Source organism: Dysidea avara, chromosome 8, assembly GCF_963678975.1.
Source record: "Dysidea avara chromosome 8, odDysAvar1.4, whole genome shotgun sequence".
Classification (NCBI taxonomy): Eukaryota; Metazoa; Porifera; class Demospongiae; order Dictyoceratida; family Dysideidae; genus Dysidea; species Dysidea avara.
The window spans coordinates 21357917-21372191 of NC_089279.1; the positions used below are offsets into that span (position 1 = coordinate 21357917).

Sequence of the window (14275 nt, forward strand, 5' to 3'; positions counted from 1 at the left end):
TAGGAAAACTACAAATTCAAATTGCCATATCTCATGATCTATATACTCTTTCATTTTAAAACTAGGACAGGTTAATTTTGACATTCACAACAACAAATCATGTTAAATTGGGATATAACAATTTTTTGGAATTCGTGTATAGATTATCAGAGTGATTTCCCAGAAGGGAAACTGTTCTCCTCCCATAGATAAAGTATGGGAAAATTACAATGTTATGACCAATATATATATCACTTTAGCGTGAGTGTTCAAAGGAGCCGCTCGGTGTTTAACTCGCATATTGCCTGGGCAATATCATGGGAAAGTGGTTTGCCAATGACTTTGATACCCAGCCAGTTTAAAGAATCGATGCGCTTTGACTCATTATATTGAGCGACATAGAGCTTTGTATTGTGGGACTCGTTTTTGTAGTAGTTACTAAGCTTAGCACATTTGTTAAGATAAGGTAGTTGGTTGTTACTAAAGGTTAATGAAGGCATAAAATAATCGTTTGGGCGATTGTGGATGCGTATTTCTACCCACAGCGTATCAGCCTTTGAACAGACCACGGAACAGCAAAGCTACTACTGCTACGTTGAAATAGGTTAGTCACTTACAGTCCTAAGTACTTAACTTAATATAATATAACTTACTTACTGTCCCAATAGCGAAGTTAGTTGGCTTAACTTAGTACAAACATGATAACAATGTAAACTCCATCCCACAATCGCAAGTTTTCTAACATTGTGTGTTGAAGCATAGTAACGTATTAATTACGTTTTAACGTATGGAGAACATTTTGATGGCTATTAGCCCACGCTATTAAAACCACGATCGATCTTCAGATGCTACTGTATAAAACAAATGGGATGAGTTCTCGTTAGTTCTTTCACCTATTAGGTGAGTGCGCCCCAAGTGATATATATCACCTGTACCATGGCTGCTTGGGATTTTGCTGACATATACACCCGCAGCCCTCGGGGCCTGCGGCCCTCGTGTTTTGGGTGTATATATCAGCAAAATCCCTTGCGGCCATGGTATAACTATTACAAGTTATCCTTTAAAACTTGGAGATGCTACTACTTCTTCTACAAATATAGTAAAATTCAGCGACCTTCATTCATCTCTTGCAATACATAGAAAAATTTGCACATATATTTACAAATACATACATACCAAGATTCAGATGTAACATACAAATATGTGCCATTTGTCATGAAGCAAGATACATTGCACAATGCATGTGTGCACAACAGTCATACAGCACATAATTCACATTATGTACAAAAGAACACCACAGAAATAAGTAACTGCATAACTAATGTAAGGTGCGCTATACTAAAAATAGAAACTAGCCTATTTATGGCATTTGCATGGTATAAAACGTGCACAAATATATTTGAGGGGGCAGCATATACCCTCTGCTCCAAGAGGTTCCCTCTCTCTTCCCTTGTCAGCCCCCACTACAACAGATATGAATACTATTCATGGGGGTCTGGGGGCTCACCCCCAGACAAATTTAATTTTTTTTATTGGAAAACAATTTTCACTATGTTTTGTAAATTAAGTAGCTTTAAAGTGACTGTCCTGTTAGAGTAGTTGGCTGCTCTATTAGAGTGTCTCAATCTTTTGTTACAAGCACTGTCCAATGAAAGTGGGGAGTGGCCCCCCTGGCTTCCCCATTTCTACTGCACCATAGAATATTTAGAACCATGTTTTGATATGGGAAAATACATTACATATACTTTAGTCACAATGCATTCTTGATCAAATAATCACTTTTCAAGTGTGATGATATTTATGTGCACTACCTCACTTTTAATTACCTGCACATCCATATACTAAATAGAGATTAAAATTGGCATTATTCACATTAACCACTCTGCTACAAATTCCTTTAGCATGTTTCCAATCTGTTGTAGGTCCATTTTCCTGAGATGATTAAAAATGCATCATAATTAGTTTTGAGGTGTAATTTAGTGAATTAATTTTAATTTGTAATTACATTCTGTCATCTAGATACGTAGCTATATATATTATCAACTAAGAACATTTGGAACTACAGAGCAATTATTAAAAAAGGTATAAATAATAGAAAAACCTTTTAATTACAATCATTATCACAATTATGCCTACCAGATGTCTGGGTCACCTATGCACTATACTCATGCTCTGGGGGCAGAACTTATACATACTCTACCACAGAAATATTACTAGTGAGGGTGTGGTACCTAAACGTGGACAGACAGCATTTTCTGAATAGCAGATCTCCATGAAGGAAAAAACAAAAGTAACTAGGCATCAGACTTTGAACTGTCTAGTGATCTAACCACTTGACTGCAGACACACACACAGATATACAGTCTCAAATTACGTACTACACAAATTATATTAATATGTTGTTCTCTATCTATCTGCTGCAAGGTACCTAGTATGTATGTGGACTTACCATATGCACTTACATATGTCATATACACAAGTCAAGTAAATAGAAAGATGTGATGTAAACTAAATGAACTGCACCTTGTGTAGTTGAACATCAACCCATGGCATTTCATGTAAAATTGAAACAGCTGTTTCAATGTAAGTTAAAGTAGTTACTGCCTCTGTTGCTCCATCATGTGATGAGTGATAGTGTACTACAAGCTATAACATAAATCACAATCTTCAACCATACATATCGGTATGTACTTTAAGTATGTACCAGATACAAACATACATACTACATATGGTACAGATTTTGCAATGACCACCTTGTAAGCAAGTTACAGCCCCTGATAGTTGAAGCATGAGTGCCAACACTAAAATGTTTGGTATGTACCCAAACCACAACCAATATGTGGAAGTGCTATGAAACCTATTGTATGTACATGAATGAGACTGTAAATACTGTAAAGCTGTTACTGCTGACTTTCAAATGTTTGATATATTTCACAAGTCAATGTTTGTGATCTTGACACTCTTGATTTTTGGTGGACATTAAACTACAGTATGAATGAAGCTATCTTGAAGTGCTAACATGACCAAGTCAGGGTGTTGAGGTTGAAGGTAGAAAATACATACATTAATCATGATTATACTATACAAAAACAATAATAATAATAATGCATTTAAAATGTAATATTTGAAATGAAGTAGAAATTCCAGCAATGAAACGTAGTGAATACAAAATACACAATTGTAGTAGTACAACATAGTTACATAGGAAAATCCCTACATTGACAGGCTATTATTACAAGTTGGTCAGTACCAAAGAAAGGATTTTTCTGCACAATATTGCCATGTTTGCTGCTTCACTACTTGGATCCCAATTTCATTTTAAAATTAATTTGTTTACTTCATAGCTATGATCAACACATGTGACTGCTTTATTGGAATACCACACATGGCTGTTGACTAGTTTGTTAGTATATCTCAATCTCTTTGCTAATTATAAGTGAGGAGCTATCCCACCTGATAAATCATAGGGGCATGATTGTCATGTTCTATTTATGTAGTGAGCCCAATTGTTATAAGTGCAGCAATGTACTCCCTCTCATAGTAGCATGAGCATTTCATAGACTTGTGAAGTAAGTCTATGTACAAGTCAGTAAGGAAAGTGTGAATACAGTGAGTTGATGCCTTGATATGTTTCCTTGCATGAAGAAGATGACAACTAGTAAGATGGGAGACAAAAGGTGAATGCAAGGTGCAGAAGGAAGACATTCATCAGAAGCCAAAAAGGCACATGTCACATGTAATTTTGTTACTTTGCAGTAAAGTGTGCTGTTTAACCTATAGCTTTTAACCATTTTACTATTTTAAATAGTTTTAGAACAAACTAAATGTGACCACTGTATTTGACCACAACAAACTAATGTGACCACAACAAACATATTTTCTGTAATTTCTGTATATAGTTTCTGTAATATATGGAGAAGTAGTAATGACTAGCTGTAAGAACTTTTAAATTTATCAAGCTCAAGAGTGGATAATGATCTGTGGAATACGGGTTTATACAGTGGTCAAGGACATGCAGAAGGACCCAGTAAGCATTGCTGTATAGTTTTTTCACCTAAAATGGATAGATTTTTCTGTAGGCCTGTGAAACAATAGAATAATAATATGATGATGGTGATAAAAAAATGACGTAAAATTTGTAAGTTTTGAATGTCCCCAATTTTCACCTAGACCATTTTTACTGCAATGATACTATTCAGTGATCGCTAATAACTCTTCTGAGTGTTGTTTCATGAGCAATTCTGCTTTCTAAGGTGGTTTTTAGGTGACTGCTCTATTAGGGGTTTGCGGAAATTCCACTGCAGTCCCTATTATGAACCATTATTGTGGCTAATGATTACATTATACATTATATCACAATACATACATATATATATACTTTATCCATAACACACAAACCTCTTGAAGTTTGTAGTGCAGCAAGTTCACTCCTAAGAGTGTAAACCTTTTCTTCCTTTAAGAAATAAATCATGCAGCATAGTACCACTTACATGTACAGTAGTACCATAATTATACACAACATGAAACATACAGAGCCTTATTAATTACTCAACTATGCCTCTACATTTAATTCTATATCCATAAATGTGACTGGGCCTGGGCACAAACTACCCAAGTCATATTTCACTATTGGAATAGAATATTTGCACTCTATAACTTGTATAAGATTGTAATTAAAATTGTAATACGAGAATGTCCGTGTCAATAATTATGAATCATGAAACTGTTAAAATGTTGCCAAATTTTATGTGCCAGCCGTATATTCCCAGGTCGTTCATAAACTTTACCTATGGAAAGGTCATTCACAAAGAGTCACTACACACTTATTTCAAAACCAGCAAAAACAAAACACCTCAGTACAAAGCTTATATACCTATACTGAAATTTAATACAGACTTAATCAAGTGTTGAATTCTCACATGCTGGTTGTTTTAAGCATTAAGCAAAATAGTTTCTGTAGACTACAAGTCACCCTACAAGTCACAGATAGCCACCCTACAAGTCACAGTTCCAAGTCACAGATAGGTACACACACATTTTACAAAAATAATTTCAGTAAACCAGGCACTCGCCCACACATGCCTGGTTTTAAAATACAAATTTGCTCTGGTAAAAACTCACATACCTAAAAAGTGACGCTCTGCGCAAGAATAAAATTAATTCATCTTCAACTGTAGTTTCACTGCAATGAAGTACTTCATAGGACTCTGGCACTCCATTGTATATTCCAATTAAAAGGCGTATCAATTGTTCATTGTTGTAGTTAGGCACATAGTGTAATTGAGATTGCTACATTAAATAAAAATTAATTATAATAAACAATCACGTACCATAAATGACAAAAGTGTGGTATGACTTAAGCTTGGAAAATCAGCATGTGAAGGAGATAAGCAGACAAAAAAATTGGTGAATTTACCATACAGTTAATATTGAACATAAAATAGCTACTGTAATAGGCAATAAAGTTCCGTAGATTTTCCAAATTTGGCAAGCTTTAGCCACACCAAACTTTTGTCATTTACAATATGATACATTAACAACTAAAACATATCATAAATTGGGCTCCTCACAGAATATCAGTGTTCAGCAATTAACAAATGTACATTCCTGATCAAAGATACTATATGTACGTGTGCATTTCAAGCATATACATCAATCATTGGACCAATTCACGATTAAAGTTCATATGACTATAGTGATTAACACTGCATATTAAAACTTCCTATCCTGTTAGGCTGTTATTCAAATTGCAACTCACTTACAATAACAGGTGTTTAAACAAGGAGGACCATCACCTGAAGCACAAATTTAATCCCAGACTGGCTGCATTATAGGGCTGTTAGTGCTAAATAAGGCTTCAATTTGCACATCAGGTGACAATCCTCCTTGTTTAAATACTTTTCATTTTAACAATCCCTACTAGCATGTAAGATTCCCTAATTCTTACTTATATACACACACATGGGACCAAGTAAAAGAGTACGGTGATTAAGGAATACTTATAATTGTAATTTGAGTACAAGCTGGTACAGAATAAACTCTTAACTCAATACTTACAGAAACTGTAGCTGTATCACATGGTAGAACGTTTCGGCTACATAAATAGTGCTGTGCTACAGATGCATTCTTACACAAGTTTTCTAATAATTTCCCTACAGTAACAAACGGTTTTTTATTTGATCCAAAATCTTCACTATTCACTATGTTGTCTCTGTGTTCCTGCAGTAGAATTTGGTAAATGATAATACATTACAAAGTACAGTATTTGTGTACTAACAAACAACTAAAAGTACAAAACTGTTTCATCCCAGTAGTAATGCATACCTTTTGAAATAATAGTTTATTACAGTACGTATATTGAAATCTATAATTTATTATGCATGAAAAAAACATAATAAGCCATATGACAACCAATGATTTGTTTGCTAAGGAACAACATGACTTTCAGTCTAGACGATCTTGTATGACACAATTGATGGTTGCAACAGAGTATTGGGTCATCTTTTTGTGACATACTTTTCATTCTCACCAATCTGTGCATATTCACACATGAATACGATGGTCACAAACACTACACCATATGTATATGGTTTGCTATGGGCCTTGCAAATGCAATATCTACATCAAAACAGCAAAGCTATGAAGAAGGGTGGAGTAACAATTTGTGAATCAAAGTGGGAAATGATGTTCCTATTGTTCTGCCAAATCAATATTAACAATAGCCATTTATTGGCTGCAACCTTGGATTTCACAACTTTTAACTTGTAATTGGCTGTATAGATTTTAAGTTCTATGGCTACCTGCTTTTTTTTTTAATTACAGACATAACAGAGATAAATGGATGGCTTGTGGATTGGGAATGCATGGGGCAATGATGCTCACATCTGGTATGTTAACTATCAAAGGTAGAGGGGAATCGACCTTTAAAAATGCCCTCTTTGAAGATAGATGGAGCATAAAGTGTGTAAAATATTGTGTTGTTAATAATACACTGGAGTAGTGTATTGGTGCATAATTATAATATTTGACGATAGTTTAGAATGTATGTAGCATGATGTAAATCTTACAAATGAATGATTTGAGAGCTAATTTTAAAAATTATGAGTAACTAGCCTATATACAGTACCTACAGAAATTGGATAAAAGTTTAATTCAATGCACTGTGAAATGCACCTTGTTAAAAAGTTAAAACATGTACCATACTGCTATTTTACAAGCAAGAGTGCATTACTACACACACACACACACACACAAATTATGAACTTTTTGTAAGAGCTGAAATAAAATTACTTAGCTCATACAATTACGTACTGTAATAAAACTCTGTATAGCATTATGAAGTTTGTCAATTGCCACACGGGTATTTTGAAACAAAAAAGCAATTCCTTGAACTAGTTTGCTCATTAAAACGTTTTCTGAAGTAATAACTTCATAAAGCATTGCCACTTTAGAAATACTAAAAAAGGTCAAGTTACGAAATTCCCAATGCAGATTCTCAATTGTTTTCTGCCACTCATCCAGGACATTATTTGTATCAGAAACCTGGAAAAAAACAGCAGTTTGATAATTAGACAAAAACAAAATACATACCATTCTTTCTGCTTCTTCAAATATGGTACAACAAGGTAACTCTATTTTCTCATTTAAATAATCTGGATGTCCAAGGTCCCTCAACTTTAATAAAGTATTGTAATATTCTTGAGCAATCTATAGAAATCAGTATATGCATAAAATTACTAGCTATGTACATAAAATCCTTTAACAATATTAACAAGAGTTTGCAATATTTGTACGGGGGAGAGTGTCAAACTGCCAGCATGATATGTACAAAAGCAGTGCTGCAAGTTCACTTTTGATCATACCTACACTTCTAGCCTGATTCTACTGATGACAGAGAACTGTTGATAGGTGATGATTGGCATCAATAAGGTCAAGCCTTTCTTCTAAGAGAAGCCTGAGGTGTTACTTGCAGTAGTGCTGAATGTACTCCTGTTAGATACTCTCCCCAATACAAATAATGAACTCTTGATATTAATTACTATAAATTATACCATGAGTATATAGTAATCCTTTAATAAAATGAGTCTGTCAATAAATTTTGGGAATGACTCATGTAGACTACCATATGCATGGCACATTTGGTGGTGATTTTAATTTAGTGGTTTGACAAACTCTGCATAAATTTCCAAATTAAAATCACTGTCAACACTAATTACTGTCATCAACTGTTGCCAAAGCATTGGAATTGTCAAAGTCCTGACTCAAGTCTACAGCTAGGGGAAAGTACAACTTGTACTCTGGACAACAGAGGGCTTAAATTGGACATTATGCTGCAGACCATGGCCCAACTAAAACTGCAGTTCATTTAAGTTCACTGTGGAAGATTCAAATCAATGGGGGTTAAAGTTAGAATACTTAGATGCATTAATTTAAGTGTAGCTTGTGAAGAAGTGTCTAAAGATCCGGAGAAAGCAAAGGAAGCAGTGACAATAGACACTCTTGAAACAAAGGAGAAGAGAAGACCCTTGATTCTTGGTGAGGAAATGAACGCTGCTGTCCAACAGTACATTGAGTCTCTCAGATTGATAGGCACCATTGTTAATACAACTGTGGTGATGGAAGCAGCAGAAGGTATAGTTGCAGCAAGAGATGCGACCAAGCTTAGGCAACATGATGGGCATTTCTATGGTGGTCATATTAATATCACCAAAAGTTTGGCTAGGTCTATATTAAATTGTGTGGGATATGTGAAGAGAAAATGTTCAATGGCAGGGAAACTATGATTTCAGAATTTGATGAAGTTAAGCAGGTGTTTTAGTAGCTAAGTTGCTGCAGTTGCTGTGATGAGAAGCATCCCAAAGGATCTAATTTTTAACTGGAATCAAACCGGGATTTTAATTATTTCTACTGGGAACTGGACGATGCACAAAGCAGGAGCTAAAGCAGTACCAATTGCACACTTGGACAATAAACAGAAAATTACTGCAGTGTTGGCAGCCAATGCAAGGGGGAGTACCTCCCACCCCAGCTGATCTATAAAGGAAAACAACAAGGTGTCATCCTAATGTGAAGTTTCCAGCTGGATGGGATATCTGGCATTCCAACAATTATTGGTTGAATGAGGACACCATGAAGCGATACCTCGAGAAGATCATTATTCCTTTTGTTAACCGTAAAAGAAAATTGGGCTTACAATACAACCACCCTGCAGTTGCCATTTATGACAGATTTCGTGGGCAGACCACTGATGCAATTTTTCATTGCTCACTGCTCACAACATTAAACAATACAGATTCCTGCCAACTGCACTAGCCCATGAAGGATTGCCTAGAACTAATTTTCAATCATGGTATACTAAGGAAGTAAGTAAGCAGCGAAGGTGTCATCAGTTAAGGATGTAAAAGTGGATGTAAACCTTAGATTGGTGAAAATCCCTAGAGCCAAGTGGATTATAGAAGCTTGGAAAGAGATGGAAACAGGGCCACAGATGGTAACGAATGGATTTAGAAAGCCTGGAATACTGGATGCCATTGAAGTATAAAAGTACCACTTTCAGTATTGCTGTTTTAGCATTGCATATAATAGTTGTAGTTGTATTGTTTTCAGTGTTCAGCACTTATGTCTAAATAGAATCAAGTTTCATCAAACATTAAGAAATTCAACATACAATTTTCAATACAGTTAATAAAATATGTTCTCATGAAATTTTGTAGACACTTTGATGGTTGCTTAGTGAAACACAAATGGCTATAGCAAATAGCCCACAACCCACAACACCTTCTTGTTTGGAGCTGCCAGCAGCTATCTTAACAGTGGTGTGCGCTCCAAACAGTTCCTTTATTTTAACCAACATCGGCTCATGTGCTGATTTGTACAGTGAATTACAAATGGTGACTTCTGGATAAGATTTAATGGACGATGCTACAATCCAATGATTCTGCCTGCAGTGGATGATCTGCAGGTATTTATTGCTGGATAGCATACTACTTTGGTTACTGAAAGTTAACGTATACTGCAATCCACAATACCAGCACCTTTGAACTGGCCCTAAGAATCTCTTGAGCATAATTAATATGCTTATCATTCAGCATTAATATTTAACATACATTATGTAAACCTTTCACAATTGTTTCGCTGTCTGCAATACTAAGCACTTAGTTTACCCAGGGATCTGGTTCATCACTACTCTCCATCAGTTCAAGATCTTCTACACAAATAACCTATTGAGCAACTAAGACATCCTTTTGCTTTTTAGTAGGATGTGTTTCTTTGCTGCCACAATGTTCACCATCTAATTTTCTCTTTTTTGGTATTAGAAAACACTTGACAAGCCTTGCCACATTTGACAGCACCTGTTTGCAGTGGCAGTATTGAAGCCAGTTTCATCTTCCATCTATGGTTGCTGGCCATGTGACGTGCAAGCTTTCTGCTGCTAGCAGTACATTTTTTTGGAACTCAGGAGAAAATCCGTTGTACTATACCTGGACCAAGGCAGTACTTGACAGATTTATGGCAGGGAGGCCTATATGTGCCTTGCAAGTTCACGTTTATTGGTGAAAACCCACAGACTTGTGTTTCCACTTTCCTGGTGGCAAAATAATTCTTCGCCAATAAACGGTGTCCCCACACTTTTACAAATATGGTGACCATGAACGACCACTTTTGTAGGACTCCATACACTCATGTGATCACAAAATGTTTCTTCAAATTAAATGTACACCCATTCCTATCTGTCAAACTAAATGTTCTCCAATTTACATTCTTTTCCAATTCACCAAATTCTAATGGTAAAAATAATTATACCATCCAAAGTTTAGGCACTCCTGGCAGGTTTTGCAAAAGGGAGTTGGGAAGGTTACCTTTAGAAGCAAGAATGGAGACTCAATTTCAGACCAGTGAAGGTTCTCTCTATACCTATTGCAAGCACTCATGACAGTATCAGAAAGCATCAGCCACTGTCTGCCAAGTATATAGTTTATACAACCAAAGCCTGAGTGGTCTCAGAGTAGCAGATTGCTACATGTGGGTTTACAGGGCTCCAGAAACATGAGCACCAGAAAGCATACCCAGCATTGTGACAGAATGATAACAGTACATATCAAACAATAAAGTAGTAATATTTAGTAATTTAGTAAGCTTCCTCCCTAATAATGGGTGCCACCCAAAATGCTGAAGTTAAAAGTCATCATAGAAACATCATACATGACAAAAATCACATTTACAGAACTACAGTATCTAACTTCAAATCCAGCATTAAAAACAACAACAAGAAAACACTCACAGATAGCGGGATATTGAATTAAAAAGAAATTGCTAAAACCCAAACTTCCTGCCTGTCTGCCTGCCTGCCTGCCTGCCTGCCTGCCTGCCTGCCTGCCTGCCTGCCTGCCTGCCTGCCTGCCTGCCTGCCTGCCTGCCTGCCTGCCTGCCTGCCTGCCTGCCTGCCTGCCTGCCTGCCTGCCTGCCTGCCTGCCTGCCTGCCTGCCTGCCTGCCTGCCTGCCTGCCTGCCTGCCTGCCTGCCTGCCTGCCTGCCTGCCTGCCTGCCTGCCTGCCTGCCTGCCTGCCTGCCTGACCACAGTCGTAATAGTAGAGGCCAAAATAAAGCAGAACACGCCCACCATTTCATTCCATACTAACAAACTAACTCCTGGTTGCACGTACCTTTTCTGGTTCCGATGAGTGTCTGCCATCTACGCTTTGCTTTTACGTACATGGCTGTCTCTTTATGCAAAGAAACAGTGACTTTTTGCTTTGACACTTTCTCAGAGGAGCATGTTTAGAAGTCACTAAAGTGTTAAATGACTGTAAGTGGAGTAGATACACATTTATAAAACAACTGTACAGACTGACTACACCCCTTAAACAATCAGAATACACCACCATGCTCTTAATGATGACAGCATGTTGTGACCATGCCTTTAATGATACAGATTCAATAAGCTGCTTAGAAAACTAGACATGGCAAACTTCGTCCAGTAATATGTTGCATAGCTCATTTGAGACAATCAGGGAAATCAAGATACTCTAATAAAGCCATGACAGCCATACGCATACAACATAGCTATGCTATAGCAAAAAAGTTAACAACTAATACAGTCAAAAATTGTTAATTTAAAAATGAAGTATGGTTCCAGTGATAAAAAGTAGAAGTTATTAAAGTATACATGATGCACAAACAATCTATAATCATTTATGATTAGCTTGCTAACCTCATTTAACTGCTGAAATTGTTTCACAGTTTGTTCAACATCTTGCTTTTCCAAAAAACCTAATTTTCTAACAAAATCATCAATTTGTTTTTTGTTCCACTGTATTGTTTTCAATGGAACAGGGTTGTTTTCCAATAATTGTTGTGCGGCTGGTTTAAAATACAAAAGCATGTTGGATGAACACGTAAAATTTCTCTGTGAGTCATCATCATCATCACCATCATCATCATCAGGATGCACAGTTTCATTCAGTTTAGTTGGCTGTACATTTAATTCAAAAATATAGTAGCCAGTATCCAGTATACACTGTAACTCCTTTCCAACATTCTTCAGTGTATCTCCCTATTGGTAAAAGAAATTTAAATCAATAAACGTACAATATGCACCCAACAGTGGAATCCCCACAAAATGAGAATAAGACTCTTTGCATAGACTAAATAAGCTGTGATTAAAACTAAGTGTATGCTATACATTAACTAGTGCTGGGCGATATAGCCAACATACGACATAATTATTTTATATAGTGATACAATAGCTAGAAATTATATCGTGATATAGCGCACGTGATCTAAGCAGTACAACGTGAGCTCGTAAGATGGCATCTCAAGTTTTGCTATTACTCCCTGCTGCATCCATGTCCCGCCCACGTCAATGGTGTGGCATACTGTTGACGGGGTATTTTGAAGGCACCATTTACTTAGATCTGTGTGCAACGGTTGCGACATGCAGACCAGTGAGAAGAATAGTAGTTCAAAGAGCCATTGTAATTAACTAGCGCCAATTTTCAGCTACTTGAATTTGTAAAAGATCGAAATACTCTAATAGTAATAGAGCAGTCAGTGTGATACTCTGATAGAACAGTCAGTAACCATTGCTTTAATTGTACTGCTTGGTCTAAGCTATAAAAGAAAGGAGAAAGAGACTGTGTATGTAAAAATCCTCCAGATGCCATTTCAAAGCATTTGTTTTAAAACAATTCCCTGGGGGAGTATGCCCCTCCCAGCTTACATGTAGTTATTGTAAACTGATAATCTCTAATTTAAATATCATAATAGATCAAGATGATGAAGGTATTGCAGATTAAGTTGTAGGAAGGCTAAGTATGTTGTAAATCAACATTTCTTTTAATTCTCACTTTAACTAGCTGTGTAAGTGCATATGATTTAGCTCATAAATGATCTTATTCCTGTGTTTTGTGTACAGTGTAGTAGTACATACTTGAAAAACATCTGAAAAAAAGAAGAGAATAAACATTCAAGTTAAAATATTGGTATGCATAATTTATATCGTGACGTATATTCATATCGTGAATAAATTTTGCCATGACATATGACATAAGAAAAATCTATATCACCCAGCACTAATATTAACATTCCATCAATCTCATATTGTCTCACACTGCCATGCATATCTAAAGAACAATGCATAACTAATCATTGATATGCAAAGTTGTTTATCAACATAATGCATGACTTCAAACACTTCCTTGATGGTTGACTAAATTAATTACTGTCAACACACAACGGAGAGTTGTTATTCAAAATATGCATTTTTTAAATGTAGGCATGTGACAGACTTTACAAAACTGTTCTTTTGGACAAATTTCCCAATACATGCTATATGCTATTCACATTCAGAGTCAAACACTCACAATTCACAAGAGACACCTGTATATAGTTGCCCTTATTTCAGTCATATACTGTACATAGTACAGCCATGACTGAAGTAAGGATTAAGTATAGCTGCATGCAAGTGTAAATGACCCCTTGGTTTCATTGCTTTGTTTTTCACATGATCCCTACTAAAATCAATAATAATAAATATTTTAGGTTTAAGGAAGAAAATCCATCCCTCCTGGAGTGTGGCCTGACTAGACATTGGGTGACCTGCAGTTCGAATCCTGTAGTTGGAGGGTTTTTTCCTTACTTCGGCCCCTTTTCTGTTACACCTTATTAGCTATAAGTCATTTAAGTCTGAGTCCTTGTGATTAGGTTAGGTAATCCTAAGACTGCAGCACATGTTGCTGTCAGACCTTCAGTGCTGGTCATTGTAAAGTACAACAATAATGAAATTTATAAATTTCTTA

At 36.2% G+C, this 14275-nt stretch overlaps 1 protein-coding gene across 1 annotated transcript in view; it reads right to left on the reverse strand.

Moving 5' to 3' along the window:
- LOC136264649 (uncharacterized) overlaps positions 1 to 14275 on the reverse strand; it is a 222858-nt gene that overhangs the window by 136741 nt on the left and 71842 nt on the right. The window contains exons 19-26 of the mRNA XM_066059426.1: positions 12190 to 12531; positions 7570 to 7686; positions 7291 to 7521; positions 6037 to 6198; positions 5105 to 5268; positions 4378 to 4432; positions 2503 to 2625; positions 1806 to 1911 (exon numbers count right to left, since the gene is read on the reverse strand). Of these exons, the coding sequence (XP_065915498.1) occupies positions 1806 to 1911; positions 2503 to 2625; positions 4378 to 4432; positions 5105 to 5268; positions 6037 to 6198; positions 7291 to 7521; positions 7570 to 7686; positions 12190 to 12531 (1300 nt within the window). The remainder of the gene's footprint in view (positions 1 to 1805; positions 1912 to 2502; positions 2626 to 4377; positions 4433 to 5104; positions 5269 to 6036; positions 6199 to 7290; positions 7522 to 7569; positions 7687 to 12189; positions 12532 to 14275) is intronic.